A 17,173-nucleotide genomic window follows, 5' to 3' on the forward strand; every position below is an offset into this window, starting at 1 on the left:
AGCATATCCTGCATGAGAAGAACATCAACATCTGCTGTATTCAGGAGACGCACCTGACACCCCAAAAGTCCTTCAAAGTGAGAGGCTACCAATGCCTTAGGTCCGACAGAACAGACCGAAGCAAAGGAGGAATCCTGACCCTCATCAGGAACAACATCAATGCCTGTTTGATAGAAACGCACATGGAGGACTCCGAATATCAGGTGATTCGAATCCAGACGAAGACATCAGAATTCCATCTTGTCAACTTCTACTGCCCCAATGATAGACACCTCGCCCTTGACACGATCCCCGCAAAGGCCTCCAACTTCATCGTGGTGGGTGACTTCAACAGTCATTCACAGAGTTGGGGATATGACCACCTGGATCGGAGAGGAGAAGAGGTGGAAAACTGGCAGGACGACAAAGGTCTCATCCTTTTGAACAGTCCCTTTGACTGCCCTACATTCTACTCCAGAAGATGGCACACTACATCAACTCCTGACCTAGCCTTCTGCACGGAAGACATGCACCAGCTAACCAGCAGAGAGGTCGGAGAACAGCTAGGTGGAAGTGACCATCGGCCAGTCTTTTTGACCCTGGGCATGGAGTCCTGCACTGAAGCTTCCTTCCCACGGTGGAACTACAAAAGAGCGAACTGGTTCCTCTTTAGACACCGCACCAGCGAACTCGCCAAAGACATCAGAGTCGAGGGTCGAGACATCAACATGGTGGCGAAGGACTTCAACATGAGCATCCTCAGAGCAGCGCGTGAGTCCATTCCCAGGGGTGCCAGGAGAGACTATAAGCCCTACTGGAGCAATGAATTGCAGGAACTGGATGATGATCTGGCAGACGCCAGAAGGGAAGCAGAAGTCAACCCGTCACAAAACAACAACATCCGCCTCCAGGAAGCCAAAGCCAAATTTCTCAAAAAGAAGCTACAGGCAAGACGGAGAAGCTGGCAAGAGAAAACAAGCTCTCTGAACCTTGAGAAGGATGGCAGAAAGCTCTGGAGGCTCACCAAGCAGTTGAATGATGAGAACACCAGCAGAGGAAAGATCACATTAGAAGAGAACGGGAAGGTGCTAACTGGAAAGCATGCTGCCAACCAATTTGCTGAAAGCTATGCAGCTGAGAGCAACCTCCATGTTAGCCCCGAGAAACAGAGAGAAGCAAGAAGAGAGAAAAGAGAGAGACCTGCCAGACAGTCGACAGTGGACGCCATGAGTCAACCACTCACACTCCACGAGCTGCACTCAGCTCTGAAAAAGTCAAAGGCGAAGAAGTCCCCTGGCCCAGACGGCATCACCAACGAGATGCTAACCCACCTTGGTAGTGCAGCAGAGAACAAGCTACTCGAGGTCTTCAATAGCAGCTGGCAAGAAGGATCACTACCACAACTCTGGCGAGAAGCGATCATGATCCCCATCTTAAAAAAAGGGAAGGATCCAAAGAAGGCCACCAGCTATCGCCCAATCAGCCTCACCAGCTGTGTTGTGAAGACCCTGGAGAGAATTGTGAACGAGCGCCTCAGGTGGTACCTGGAATCCAGGAACCTCCTCGCCCCTGAACAAGCTGGATTCCGACAGTTCCGCAGCACTGAAGATCAGGTCACTTACCTGGCGCAAGAAGTTGAAGATGCCTTTCAGGAACAGAAGCTGGTCTTCGTCACCTGGATAGATCTTCAGAAGGCCTTTGACAAGGTCTTTAAAGATGGACTCCTTGTAAAACTGCTGAGGAAAGGCGTGTCCAGCAACATGTACCAGTGGATTCGCTCTTACCTCTATAACCGCAGGGCAAGAGTTAACGTCGACCAGACCAAAAGCAAGAAGTTCCTCCTTCGTCATGGCGTCCCTCAGGGCGGAGTCCTCTCCCCCACACTCTTCCTTCTCTTCATTGACGATCTGGTGTCTGAGATGCCCAAGGGGATCAAAGCTGCTCTCTACGCAGACGACCTTGTGATCTGGTGCAAGGAGGAGCACGCAAGTACTGCCACCTACAGAATGCAGCAAGCGGCAGATAGGCTGAACGCATGGGCAGAAGATTGGTGCGTCTCCATCAACAAGGAGAAATCCTCCACCACCCTATTCACACTGTCGCCAAAGCAGAAAGCCGGAACCATTAGGCTTGGTGGAACTCCTCTGAGAGAGGATGAAGAAGCAACGTACCTTGGTGTCACCTTTGATAGACGGCAGACCTGGAAACCACACATTGCACAGGCAGAGACGAAGGCCCGGCGCAAGCTAGCCATACTCAGGAAGCTGGCAGGTACCACCTGGGGAGCGAACGAGAAGATACTGAAGACAGTATACCAGGGAACAATCAGACCCCACCTCGAGTACGGCTCCACAGCGTGGTCAACCTCAGCCAAGACAAACCTGCAGAGCCTTGACCGTGTGCAAAACCAGGCCCTCCGACTCATCACCGGTGCAATGAAATCCACGCCCATCAAGGAAATGGAGAAGCTTACCACCATCCAACCCCTCTGTCAGAGAAGAGAAGCCAAGACTATGGTACAGGCCGAGAAGCTCAAGTGCCTACCCGACCACCCCATGAAGCACAGACTGAGCAACCTCACCAAGAACCGGCTTAAACGGAGCAGTTTTGTACACGAGAGCAAGAGACTTTCTCGACAGTACAGGGAAGTCCTTCCACAGAACACTCTACCTCTGACTCAAGAAGAAGAGGAAACCCCCAAGGCAACAGAGAAACCAGGCATCCAGATCTGCACCAGTGTTCCACATGTTACCTCAGGAGAAGATCAGAATGACACAGCTCGACAGGCACTCACCTTAGCCCTGATCGACGAACAGTACCCAAAAGAGGCGTGGATCCATGTATACACCGATGGATCAGCAACTAACGCCGTGCTCAATGGAGGTGCAGGCATTCTCATCCAGTTCCCTGGGGGACATACAGCTACATCCGGCGTTGCCACTGGCAAACACTGCACAAACTATAAAGCAGAAGCAGAAGCTCTCATGCAGGCCGCCTCCTTCGTTCAGGACTCCGCAGACCCTTGCTACCAAGTTGTCTTCCTCTCGGACGCCCTTTCAGTCCTTCAGGCCCTAGAGAACGACAAACTCCCACAGCTGGCCAAAGCATTACAGATGGTCAGACAAACCAGAAGAGTTGTCCTCCAGTGGATACCAGCACACTGTGGGATACCAGGAAATGAAAGGGCAGATGAGCTGGCAAAAGAAGGAGCCGTGGAAGACCAACCTGAAAACAGTGTCAGCTTTAGTGAGCAGAAGACAATCATCAAGGCATTGATGAGGCCAAGGACAAACAGAGATGACTACCACACAATGTCCAGAGAGCAGCAAGTCAACCTCATCAGGCTGCGTACTGGCCACAACAGGCTCAATGCTCACATGAACCGAAAGTTCAAGCTGGCGCCATCACCAACCTGTGCCTGCGGTCAAGAGGACCAAACAGCGGAACACATCTTACAGCGATGTCCCTTACTAGATGAGGAACGAAAAGAAGTGTGGCCGTCACCAACTCCCTTGCAGACCAAACTATACGGCAGTCGACAGGAGTTGGAGAAAACGACAACATTTATCACCAGTGCTGGACTGATTGTGTAACCTCTGCGAACGCCAAGAAGAAGAAGAAGAATCCAGCCTCCAGGTGATATGTCATTAGGCAAATGTGCAACAACAAACACAGCAACTTGACCAAACAAACTATCAACTGAACAAACAAATAAAATGTTTACCATGCATAAACAACATGCCATAAAAAAAAAATGAAAGGACTGGCTGATCACAACTACATGTAGTGAAACGCAGGCTCAAACCTATACCGCCTGTACGGTAAGCTGGTAAGAATTCAATGTACATTAAAGTCAAGTTCTTCTTTTTCTTTGTGTGTGTATGTGTGTGAGTGTGCGTGTGTGAGTCAGTCGGTGTGCGTGCGCCGTGCGCCGCCCTGTGCCCGGCATTGTGTGTGCCACGGTGTACTGCACTGACTGAGTTGGTCAGTGTGTCACGGTGTGTGTGTGTGTCAACGGAAAGCCGCCGCGATCATTGCGCAGACAACACTCGATCTAGACCGCCAATATTTTTTGTGCGCATCACGTGCTCCACATAAATCGGCCAGAAACGAAGCAATTGGGAAACCTGGATACACCGACTTCATATCATTTTGCAATTTATGCGGTCGAAACCGAAAGTGCTTCTTTCTGCTTTTTATTGCGCAGAAGAGTCTAGTTTTGGGGCAGACAACTCTTCAATCAAACGAGACCTTCGCCAAGATGGCGTCGACCGGAGTGTTACCTTTCGTGAGAGGGATAGACCTCACTGGGAATGACTTCAAGGTTGTAAACTTCAGCTGTTTGGGCATTGTGGTAGCTCGTTACGAAGTTCCAGGTTCCCTCTGTGGATTGATCCGTACCTTAATGCTCATTATTGAAAGATCGCAGGACTAGATGCTTACGGATGGCGAGGTTCCAACTTAGTCTTTTGACATTCTCATGTCAGCTCAGACTTCCTTGAAGTTCTACTACTGAACTTCTACGCTCGCATTCCTCTGTGTTTATCGTAGGAGTCATAGTTACTGTATAGTATCTGGGGCGTATTTAAACAGATCAGATTCTCTGTTACAAATGAGTTTCACTAAATATTACAAGAGAACAGTCAATACATGTTGTCGGACCACAGGCGGAAGGTATCGTCCACTGCCACTGGACTACTAGTACTACTATCACAGAAAGACTAGCCTGTGGTCGGACCCCATGTTGTGGAGTAGGCTAGTGGCTGGTAAATTTAGTTAAAAAGTCAATGTTTTTATTCGATTGCCGGTACCACAAAGTTTTCTTGCGCACTACGTAAGCAACTGTTTTATGAAGAGCAAAACGATTCTCGCCCACCTCCAGACACTGTGTCAATATCAATCCTCAGTATTACAAATGTACTTTGTAAACCTGAAGACCAAAAATAGGACTAAGACAAAATGTATCCATAGGATTCGGATAGGCAATGAGGCCCTTGCATACATGTACTCTCATCTCCTGACTTTTGTACAGTTGAAACAACTTTTAAAATGCCCATTTATTTTCACAGTAAATGTGTGAAAAACATTAAACAACAATGGTCAATAAAAAGTAAAATACTGATTAGAAATAGGATATTCCTTTACCAATGGAAAAAATGCAGGTTGCTTGCTAATTAAAATGTAATTAATCTATATTAATTAAACAAGTGAAAACTAAAAGAGAAATCATATTGTGACAATTAAAATGTTCCCCTATTGTCCTACAGGGCAGCTTTCCTGCTCAGATGCAGGACATGACAGGACTCAGGTGGCTACGTCTCAGCAGCACAGGTCTTGAGAAGCTTCCTGCAGCACTTGGAAAACTTAACAAACTTGTAAGTATGAGTTTTAAAACAGTGATTGTGTACAGTAATTAATTTATTAAACAGCAGGAGTGTACTAAAATGTTAAAAATAACATTAACCATCACTTCTGGCGTCTCATTATATTCCCCTTCAACTGCAAGCTAGGGACAGTGTAAAGACTAAAGGCTGCAGTAAAAATCATAAGGCCAAAAAAAAAAAATAGGTCTGTTTACGGTAACCCGACCGACCCTAGGCAGGTTTCACAGTATTGTGTTCAGCAATTTACTATTTACACACTCAAATTCTACAAAATAAATGTTGGCACACAATTCAAAGGACATGTTTTTCCAACAAAGTGAGTTTGTTACAACTAAAAACAGTAATTTTTTTTATAGTCCTGGTCCTTATTTATATATATCTAAAAACCAGGCGCAAAGCGGCATACCCTGAAAACGCTAAAAAGCAATACGGTCATCCTATGCATGCATATAGCTCATATAGCCAAAACCGTTGAAGATAGAAAGACATTTATTGAACAAAAAATATGCAACACATCATTCTTAACAAGTTTTGTTCTTGTATGTATATCAAAATATTGATCCTCAAATGAATGGTTTCAAAAAATACGACTTCCGGCAGACCTAGACCGTTTTGAAGGAAAAAACCGTGTTTTTTTTCAAACCATTCCATGGCCATCAATATTTTCATATACATGTAAGAATAAAACGTGTTAAGACTGGTGTTGTGCATCTAGTTTGTTCAATAAATGTCTTTCTATCTTCAATGGTTTTGGCTAGATGAGGTAACAAGAGAAGGATATGGGCATTGGAATTACGTCAACATTTCGAGCATTGTCACAGATGAAAAATTATCTGCAGGGTGCTCCTGATTAACAAACCGAGAAAACTGAAAATTATTGAAGAGAAGACATGTCTGAACAGTTTATAAAGAGACAAGTTTGCAATCATTTGTAAACACCATTATTGTATGGAGGAGTAACTGTTCCCCTACCCCCTAAGAAGGTATTTCTGTCCGTCAACCACGTGAGCGATCGCCACAAATCGAGGCATCACTCGCATTTCAGTTTGGACACACCGGCTGATTGCAAATGCACAGTACGTGTTTCGACACTGAAACGTGACGATTGAGCGTCAAAATAGTTTCTTAAAACAGTCGAAAATGGAGTTAAATGTGACTTCAACACTCAGTGGCGATCGCTAGAGTGGCGATTGTTACTAGACGGACACTAGAAAACCTCAGAAAATGTAATTACTTTGCGATTTTTTTAACTGAAAAACTGTTGCGGTCTTTTTCTGTCGAGCGCGAGCGTCAACGTAAAACAACGTGAGGTCACTTCCTCCCCAAACGGTTAGTTTTTGAATGAAAAGAAAAAAGTGGCGATCGCTACATTGTTTAGACGGACTGGATCGCAACTTTGAAACTCGGGTCACCGTGCGTCGATCAAGGGCAAATTGACCTCGGCAACATTATAACTCACTTCAAGGGTGCACAAACTTGTATTTACAGTATACAAAATTAGGTAAACTTGTGTTTTTGTCCTGTGAAATCACAATTAGTTTCGATGCTCTTGATATCGCTATGCGGACGGACAGATCCGAATCCCCATACATTTTTTTTGCGGAGCTAGTATAAGTTAGAATTTGTGTTATGGATATCGATTGTTGTTGAAAAACAATCATTTCAATGTGTTCTGGCACTCTCAACCACCACAGCATTGATACTTGTGCATGTATGTGTTGGAATTTAGTTCTTTGTTTAGTGATGCTGTGGCAAAAGTAAATTCATCCGTCCGTATTTTGACGATCGCCACCATTCACACGCACATAAATAAACACATTATCAAAAATTTCAACTTTTATTTTCAAAAAAGTATTTAAACAACAACTAGTTTGCATGTTAATACAACAAATACAGCAGATTCTCACAGATATGGATTTAAAAGACTAAGCAAATCTGAGACTATCAAAATGGCCTAATACCATGAAACCTGCCCCTAGTTTTTTCGCGCGACCCTAGACTTTTTTTTGGCATTTGGGAAAAAAAAAGAAAATTTGTTTTTTTGGCAAAATAACGTAAAAATATGTTTTTTTGGAGAAAAAAAAAATAAAATAAAATCCCGACCTACCGACCCTATTTTTTTGGCCTATGTTACCGTAAACAGACCTATTTTTTTTTGGCCTAACAGAGATTTCTGGTTAATGTGAACACTCACGACTAGCTTGGGATGAATAGTTCTTAAGTAAAAATAGCATTTTGCTCTTTTTGACCTCATCAGGAGGACATGTAACATTTTGTTCTTTTTTTTTTAACTAGTCAGGAGGACCTTTAACATTTCTCTCTTTTTTGATCTCATCAGGAGGACCTGACTTTGGTGCGCAACCAGCTGCAGAGCCTTGGGAATGAACTTGCCAACCTTCCGTCCCTGCACATGGTGAACTGTCGCTACAACAAGCTGACTGATGCTGGTGTTCCCAAGAAGCTGTTTGGTCTTCAGGATCTTTCCATTGTGGTGGGTGTTGTTTATTTATCTGGCTTGTTTGACTTGGCAAGAGTTAGAAATGTAAAGTTTTGTCATCAGACAGTCAATATAACACTTACCTCGACAGTACTATTCTTGCACATTATCTATTATAGGCCGAAAAAATTGGACAAAACGCTGAGTGGGTACAATTATCTCCCATAACCATGCGCCACCGTGGATCCCAAGCACTGTCCGAGTGCTTCCCCCTTACAGGATGTAGGTGGCGCGTCCTCTTTCTTTTTTCGCGCGTGTCAGACCGGCTGTGTTTCTGCTACGCTCCCGGATTATTTTGGACTAAGAGGCTTCTTTTCTGTGTGGACTATCACCTGTTGGATTATTGTGTGTTATTCCACTTCTGGCTTGAGGCTACGTTGTGTTTCCTTCAACTTGTGCCTCCGTTTTTGTGTGGCGGACTCGGCGTGCCTCCCGTCCTACTTCGTGGTGACCGGTCGTCTGCTTCTCGTTTCGCCGCATTCACTTGAGTATTGACCTAAATTTTCTTTGAATTTTGTTAATTCTCGGTCTTTAAGGGTACGTACAGGGCGAGGTAGGATGTCTCGTCCTGTTTTGGGCTCTGGTTCTACGGAACCAGAGTCTGCCGGGGGCAACCCTTCTCCGGGCGCCCAGCGTCATGTTTTACGCACGGAGAAGGGGATCTTTCGGCGCTCCGACTCTCCCTCCCCAAACGCTTTGCGTTTGCGGCGAGGGAGGGCGGAGAAAGCCTGTTTGAGCAAGCTCAATGCGAGCTTGCTCAAACAGGCTGGGCTTGAGCCTGGGACTTCGGGCGGGGCTGCGCCGTCGAAGGTTCGGGGAAGGTCGAGGAGAAAGAAAAAGCTTCTTTCTCCTTCTCCTTCAGTGGAACAGGCTTCCCCCCCTTCGACGCCGTTGTCCGGCCCTCAGTCTCAGGCTTCAGCTCCTCCCGGTTTCAAGCCTGGGGGGAAGGTTTCCTTCTCCTCCCTGGCTCGAATCCGGGGGCAGGTCGATTCCCAACCCTCTTTGGGGGTTGGTGAATCCGATCTAGGGGCTACTGGAGAGACTCAGGTTTTGACAGCCAACGGCCATACCACGTTGTAAACACCGGTTCTCGTCCGACCACCGAAGTTAAGCAACGTCGGGCCCGGTTAGTACTTGGATGGGTGACCGCCTGGGAACACCGGGTGCAGTTGGCATTAAAATCTTCCTTTTTCCGGTGCCTCTCCTGTGCCCTCCTCGGTTTCCACCGCTGTGGAAGCCAGGAGGGACACGGGTCCTCCTCTGAACTCCCTCGCTGGGTCGTCTGCTGCTGTTTCGACAGTAGTTTCGGCCTCCTGGGGGGGGGAGATCGGAGGAGATGACGGGGTCTCTGAATTCCCTCCCCGCTGGGGTTGGGATGCGAATTGACCCCGTTCAGGGCGGTCCTGTGGGGGCAGGGGTTTCAGGCTTCGTGCCTACGACCACTGCTACTACGGTTCCCTCTGACGTCCGTGTGACTGGTGGCTGTCCCTCTTGTTAAGACGCTCCGGCCGACTAGTTACTGGACGTGGAGGTGTTCGACAGAACGTGGTACTTCTGTCGAATGGTCAGGGCGACGGGAACATTGTTTCTGTTGCTCAGACCGACACCTCCGACCGGACCGTCTTGACCCCACGCCATTCCTTAGCGTCTGGTGTTCGGGTGACGGATGGTCCGGACCAAGGGTCCGGAACGTTCCAGGCTTACGGGTCGGGATCGAACCGGACCCACGGGTCCCGACTGGACTTGACCTCCGGGTTTGGTCCGGACGGGACCCATGGTACGGGACCGTACCGGACCTTAGGGTCCGGTGCGGGACAGTACCTCTGGCCCTTGCCGGACCCCCGGACCTACGGGTCCGGATGGTACGGTACGGGACCAGTGGTTCGGTCGGGACCGGACCACCCGACCACCTCTGTTGGTCTGGGTGGTCTGGCACCGAACCGGAACACACCGGACCACCGGACATACGGGTCCGGATGGTACGGTACCGGACCAGTGGTCCGGTCGGGGCCGGACCACTCGACCACCTCTGTTGGTCCGGGTGGTCTGGCACCGAACCGGACCATGCCGGACCTACGGGTCCGGATGGTACGGTATGTCCACGTCCGACCGAGCCACCCGAACACTTCTGTGGGTACGGATGGTTCGGTACCGAACGGGACCTCCGGATGCTACGGGACCGGACCGAACCTACGGGTTCGGATGGTCCGGTATCGGACCAGTGGTCCGGTCCGAACCGGACCACCCGACCACCTCTGTTGGTCCGGATGGTCTGTCACCGAACCGGACCATACCGGACCACCGGACCTACGGGTCCGGATGGTACGGTAGGTCCACGTCCGGACCGAACCACCCGAACACTTCTGTGGGTACGGATGGTTCGGTGCCGTACGGGACCTCCGGATGGTACGGGACCGGACCACAGGACCGGAACACCGGACCACCCTATCGGATCGGTCCGGACCACCCGACCACCTCTGTTGGTCCGGATGGTCTGGCACCGAACCGGACCTACGGGTCCGGATGGTACGGTATGTCCACGTCCGGACCGAGCCACCCGAACACTTCTGTGGGTACGGGTGGTTCGGTGCCGAACGGGACCTCCGGATGGTGCGGGACCGGACCGGACCTACGGGTCCGGATGGTCCGGTACTGGACCGGTGGTCCGGTCCGGACCGGACCACCCGACCACCTCTGTTAGTCCGGATGGTCTGGCACCGGACCACCGGACTTACGGGTCCGGATGGTGCGGTGTGTCCACGTCCGGACCGAACCACCCGAACACTTCTGTGGGTACGGATGGTTCGGTGCCGAACGGGACCTCTGGATGGTACGGGACCGGACCGGAACACCGGACCGGAACACCGGACCACCCTACCGGACCGGTCCGGACCACCCGACCACCTCTGTTGGTCCGGATGGTCTGGCACCGAACCGGACCTACGGGTCCGGATGGTACGGTACGTCCACGCCCGGACCGAGCCACCCGAACACTTCTGTGCGTACGGATGGTTCGATGTCGAACAGGACCTCCGGATGGTACCGGACCTACGGGTCCGGACCTACGGGTCCGGACCTACGGGTCCGGATGGCCCGGTGCCGGACCACCCGACCACCTCTGTTGGTCTGGATGGTCTGGCACCGAACCGGACCATACCGGACCACGGGTCCGGATGGTACGGTATGTCCACGTCCGGACCTAACCACCCGAACACTTCTGTGGGTACGATGGTTCGGTGCCGAACGGGACCTCCGGATGGTCCGGCACCGGACCGGAACACCGGACCACCCTACCGGACCGGATCGGCACCCCCGACCGGACCGGACCATTTCTTTTCTGATCAGACCCGATGGGTTCCTGTTCAGTCTATAAATGGCGGGGGTTCGTTGGCTGGGCTGACTCAACAGTCGCAGGGTTGTTGTTTTTCTCCCCCTTCGGCTGCTGGAGACGTTTCGTCTTTGGGGCAGGGGTCTTCGCGGACTCTTGCTTCTGTGGGCGTTTCTTCACAGCCTGCTTCATCGCTTTCGGCTCTTCCCCCTCAAGCTCCCTACACTCCTGCTTTTGAGGAGTTGTCGGGAAGTGAAGAGGAGAGTGAGTCGGAGGACGATAGGGAGGAGGATCAGGGTCGCCCTGAGGTTAACACTGATCCTCTACCCTTGCCGGTTTCTGATGGAACTTCCGAAGCTATGCTTCGTACTTTCCAACAGTACATGACAGACATCACGCGGCGTCTTGACGTCACGGATGCCTCTCTTAAGCGTCTGTCGTCTAGTGTTGACACACAGGACCTGGACCCGGGGTCTGAGGACGAGAGGCAGGAGGCTCGTCCTCGCACAGCTAGAAGGACGTTTGAACAGTTTCAGGACGTCCTTCCCTGAGACGCCCTCTCGTCCTTTGAGTCCGCTTCGGCCCGGGCGTGGGAGGCTCACGCCGCGTCTGCCGGCGGCTCGTTTTATGAACGATCCGTCCGCCGGCAATTCGCGTTCCACCCTAGTCTTAGTGCCACGGTGGAAGCGGCAGCACATCGCCTGAGGAGTACAGATTCACGTGCAAACGCGACCTATGTTCCTCGGGAGGACGCGGGTTCAGTGCCATGCTTTCCTTTGGGAGGCGCACCTCCACTGTTTCCTCGTGTCCAATCTGTTTCGTCCCTCCCTTTTCCCTTTGACTCTCGAACTCTCCCTTTCCAGACTTCGAGTGTTTAGGGTGGGGCTGACGGTGATGTGTTCGTTGGGGAGGTGCCTTCGGTCAAGAAGGTGGAACTGAGCTCTGCTTCGTTCCACAATCTTGAGGCCACCGTTTCTTCCACAGTCGAGGCCCAATCACAGGCCTTGACATGGATGAGCACGCTGTCCACACTGTTGGACCCTCCCGATCGCGCAGAGTCCGATTCCACTCGGGTCCTTGACACGGTTCGAGTGGATCGGGCTCTGCATGCCGTGCGATCGTGCGTGACGTCTGCGGCAGAATTGGCCATTGGAACACGGGTCCACTTTATTGGCCCTGTTCCGTGATCATTTTCTGCCTACTTCTATAGTGCCTCCGGATATGAGGAAGAGTCTGAGGAACACGTTTCCTCAGCCTTCTTCCCTCTTTCATCCGGACACTGTTCGTTCTGTGGTGGAGTCCACACGCCAGAGGAACACTGATTCTCTGATGGTTGGCCTCGCTGCTTCGGCGACGGCGGCGGGGAGTAAGAGAAGTGCTACAGTCACCTCCAGCTCCCAGCCTCAGAAGAAGAAGAAGAAGCCAGTTTCACTGCCTCCTTCTTCCTCCTCTTAGGCGCCTGTTGCGTTCCCAAGCAAGACAAAGGGTGCTCAGACAGGTAAGGGGAAGCACCACCACCAGGGGGGGTGGTCGCAAGCCTGCGCCTGCCCGCCAGCAGAATTTTCAGTGAGTCCCGGCCCTACGGTGACGCCCCCTCAAGTTGCCCCTCTTTCGTCCGTCGGTTCCCTTTTTCGGGCCCGCGGCATGTGGGGCAGACTGGTCTCCAACCAGTTTTTCTTGAGGGTGGTGTGGTCGGGGTTTTCTCTACCGCTGTCGTCACAACCTCCATTGTCCGCTCTACCCTGGACGTTCCCCCCTCCTCGAGACCCTGCCAGATGGCAGGCTCTTCAGGACGAGGTGAACTCGTTGGTCGAGAAGAAGGCGGTCTACCCCCTTTCTCAGCCTTCTCGGGGGTTCTGCTCCCGCCTGTTCACCGTCCCCAAAAAGGACGGCCGGTTCAGGCCGGTGTTGGACCTCTCCACCTTGAACTTGTACCTTCACAGGTGCAAGTTCAAGATGGAAACCCCTTCGTCGGTCCGGTTGGTCATCCGGCCAAACGTTTGGGCCATGTCTGGGACCTCCAGGATGCTTACTTCCACATCCTGGTGGCCCCGGGGTACCGACATCTGCTCCGGTTCGTTTGGGAGGGCACAGTGTTCGAGTTTCGGGCCCTCCCATTCAGCCTGTCCTTGGCCCCTCTGATTTTCAACGGGGACAACAACACCACATGCTTAGCTTACCTTCGCCACCAGGGGGGCACCAATTCTCGGTCCCTCTCCCTGTTGGCGGAGGAGATTCTGCTCTGGTGCCAGACCAATCAGGTCCGGATGTCAGTCCAGTTCGTTCCGGGGAAAATGAACGCCCTGGCCGACATTCTCAGTCGGGGCGATCAGGTTCTCTCCACAGAATGGACCATCGCTCACAACGTTCTACAGCGTCTGTGGGCAAGGTGGGACCGTCCTCTGATCGATCGGTTCGCAACTCGATTCAGCGCTCGGCTTCCCAGGTACGTCAGCCCCTTTCGAGACATGAATGCGTTCCACTTGGACGCATTCACTCTCTTGTGGAGGCTCCTCGATGCTTACGCCTATCCCCCGACATCTCTGATTCCGAGGGTGCTGGCAAAATATCTGCAGGAACGACCAAGACTGATTTTGGTCGCGCCTTACTGGCCAACAGCTCCGTGGTTTCCAGATCTTCGCGGTCTCACCCACGTAGACCCTCTACCTCTGGATCTGGACGGGGGAGGTCTGCTCCAGCCTCGATCATGCCTCCCTCATCCACGTCCAGAGAGTCTGTGCTTGACCGCATGGCTCTTGTGCGCTCCAAACTGCTTGCACTAGGATTGCACAAGAGTTCAGTAGAGTTTTCCTTGAACGCTAAGAGGCGATCAACTAATCAGCTCTACGACTTACGCTGGAGAGCTTGGGCCACCTTCGCCTTGTCCAAGGGGATAAAGCCGCTTTATCCCTCAACACAGGACTTGGCCAACTTCCTGGTGGAAGTGTATCAAAAGAAGAGTCTTTCTTCTAAGACTCTTCTTGGATACAGATCTGCCATCGCTTCCACGATTGCGGCCGCTACTGGTCGCAGATCTGAACACTTGATCAGGTCCTCCCTCATCGCTAATGTCCTTTCGGGTATTAGCAATGTAAACCTCGGGTTTCATTTCCCAAGGGGGATGTCTTTCTGGTCCTCAAACTCCTGCGTAGCAATGAGTTTGAACCCCTGGCAGGCATCAGTATCAAGTTGCTGATTTTTAAGACTAATTGTTCCTCATCGCTTTAGCCACTTGCCGTAGACTCAGTGGTATTCAAGCTTTGAGTGGCCTGGACTTTGACATTGAGTTCACCACACAGCAGTGGTTGCCAGCATGGTCACGTCAGTCTAAGGTATGTTTCTTGGGTATATTTTCTTTTACGGTAGTACTGTTCGAAAATTGCCTGGGTATCTTAATCCTTGGATTTAAGTGATTTTGATTAAGGAGTTTAATACTCTACATATCACCCTCACACCACTCTGGTATTCTGTGCAAGAATAGTACTGTCGAGGTAAGTGTTATATTGACTGTAAGGCTTCTTTTTAAGCCTACTGTCTATATGATACTTACCGAGACAGTACTATTAGAGTTTCCCTCCCGCCTCCCCTCTTGATATGTTATGGGCTTTTTGAGGGTCTGCAGCTCATAAAGAAAGAGGACGCGCCACCTACATCCTGTAAGGGGGAAGCACTCGGACAGTGCTTGGGATCCACGGTGGCGCATGGTTATGGGAGATAATTGTACCCACTCAGCGTTTTGTCCAATTTTTTCGGCCTATAATAGATAATGTGCAAGAATAGTACTGTCTCGGTAAGTATCATATAGACAGTAGGCTTAAAAAGAAGCCTTACATTCTGTGGCCCTGAGGGAGGATGCTGAACAATTTTCACAAGACATGGTATGAAATTGATGGTGCTCTCTGTTACTATCAAGATTTCAATGCTACCAGTTCAACCTTGATAAAAGGGTTAAATCTTGTTCCAGCTCAGCATTGAAATACAGAGCTGCCTCTGCTGTCAAAAATTCTGTAAAATTTGGGGTTTTACTTAAAGGCATATTAACTCGATGAATATACACGCTAATTGCTTTACCAACAGCTGGAGACATGCTAAATTAAGTTCCCTGCAAAATATTGTGGTCTAGGACCCCTTAAATGTTGAGATATTTGAATTTTTATTTTGATCTAGATCGTCCTATTTATAGATTTGCCAACAGAGGGAACGTTGACGCAAGGGAAATAACTCCGCGTCTTTGTTGACATCCTCCCTTTTTCAGAGGCTAGAACAAGCTGTAATGCATGTATATGGTCCGCGCATTGCGACATATCGTCATTATATGGCCTTATGATGCATTTGACATCGATTGTGGGCAAACTACACTTTGTAAACACGGGAGCGCGTACATATGCCTTTAAAAGATCTGGTGAATTCTGTGCTGATCCAAGTGGCTGTACTCTAGATACACAGACAGACATATATGGATATAGACACAAACACATGCAAACACACATATGAAGATATATATACACTTTAATAATGTCAGCTTCTTGAATCGCAGGATCTGAGTCACAACAACCTGAGAGAAGTTCCACCAGAACTGGAAAACGCCAAGTCTGTGCTGGTACTAAACCTTAGTCACAATGAGTGAGTTGCCTCTTTTAATAAAGAAATACTAGTACATAATGATAACCTTACAAGGTGCCCAACAGTACACTATGAATGTTTGTTTCATTTTAGTTTTGGTCAGTCCGAGTTTGTTTGATCTAATAAATGTCAGCATTTGTTTCTTGGATTACTCTGTAAGCTGTGTCTCTGTTAATGTTAATTGTGGAGTGCCTAAGATAGAACAAATATAGCAACTACCAAGTCAGTGAATCACTGCAGTGCCAGTGAGTGAAAAAAGACAGTTGAATTCCACTCAGTTGCATTACTTTATACAGTCGAAAGTGTTATTCTTCTGTAGATGAAATAGACATTGCCTTGACTCAGATTGCTTTGACTGTCTTTTATTAAGCATTTCTTTTGTTGTTTTTGACCCACAGAATTGAGATGATTCCCAACCAGCTGTTTATCAACCTGACTGAGGTGGTCTATGTAGACTTCAGCAATAACAACCTGGGTGAGTGATAACGTACAGTTTGGGTAGACAGACCTGGGAACCCATACGATTTCGCCGTATTTTGTACGCATGATTGTCTAGAAGTAGAATACGATCAGTACGGTCAGTGGAAAAAAAAATACGGCGAGAAAAACACCCAGACCACTTTCCTTCACAAGCGCATCCCGAAGCCGATCCAGTACACATGATTACGGTTTTTGTCCGAAAACATTAAAAGAAGTAATTGTTTTAAATGTATTGGTAAACTTATTTAACGGTGATACTGGTGCGTGTGAAGCATGTTTAAATCATGGATGTTCAAAAGCTGTGTGGAGTACGCTCATTATTCTGAAAATACACCAAGTTTGTTTGAGAATACTCCAAGTGCAAAACAGGGGTTCCCAGGTCTGGGTAGATTTCTTTTCTTTCTCAGTAATCATTATCAGTGATATTTGCTGTTGTAATTTGTTTGTCATTCTATCACTAGTTTTACTTTGAATTTAGACTCTTTGCTCAAAGTTGTTATTTTTTGTTGTGCAGAAATGTTACCACCCCAGATGAGACGACTGACCAGTCTTGAGACGTTGATACTAGACAACAACCCTCTCATTCACGCACAGCTGAGGTCGGTTTCTAGTTTCCTTTCACTCATTTCTCTTCAAATTTTTCTTTGTTGACAAGAAATTTGTTTACCTGAACTGGTAATCTTGATACCTGGTAAAACTGATCAATCAATGGGTGTATGGAATAGATAACACTAAGCCTGGTTCAGACGTATTTCCGGTCATTTGTGTTGAACATTGCCACTGTGTTTCCTCATAATTTGTTGGTTACGAGGAAATCATTGTTCATGGTAACCAATACAAGGGAGCCATAAGTTTTAGTTCTGGGTCATTTTGTTGTTTGCT

General features: G+C 49.3%; 1 protein-coding gene and 1 non-coding gene across 2 annotated transcripts in view; both read left to right on the forward strand.

Moving 5' to 3' along the window:
- The first annotated feature begins 4,190 nt into the window (after positions 1-4,190).
- Positions 4,191-17,173, forward strand: part of LOC138958500 (protein flightless-1 homolog) — a 45,984-nt gene continuing 33,001 nt past the window's right edge. The window contains exons 1-6 of the mRNA XM_070329673.1: positions 4,191-4,303; positions 5,247-5,354; positions 7,702-7,854; positions 15,726-15,811; positions 16,210-16,286; positions 16,806-16,890. Coding sequence (XP_070185774.1) covers positions 4,241-4,303; positions 5,247-5,354; positions 7,702-7,854; positions 15,726-15,811; positions 16,210-16,286; positions 16,806-16,890 — 572 coding nt within the window. The 5' untranslated portion in view covers positions 4,191-4,240. The remainder of the gene's footprint in view (positions 4,304-5,246; positions 5,355-7,701; positions 7,855-15,725; positions 15,812-16,209; positions 16,287-16,805; positions 16,891-17,173) is intronic.
- LOC138960579 (5S ribosomal RNA) lies at positions 8,917-9,035 on the forward strand. Its single transcript, XR_011454053.1, has one exon. It is a non-coding gene; the product is annotated as a 5S ribosomal RNA (ribosomal RNA).

Source organism: Littorina saxatilis, linkage group LG2 (assembly GCF_037325665.1).
Source record: "Littorina saxatilis isolate snail1 linkage group LG2, US_GU_Lsax_2.0, whole genome shotgun sequence".
NCBI classification, from domain to species: domain Eukaryota; kingdom Metazoa; phylum Mollusca; class Gastropoda; order Littorinimorpha; family Littorinidae; genus Littorina; species Littorina saxatilis.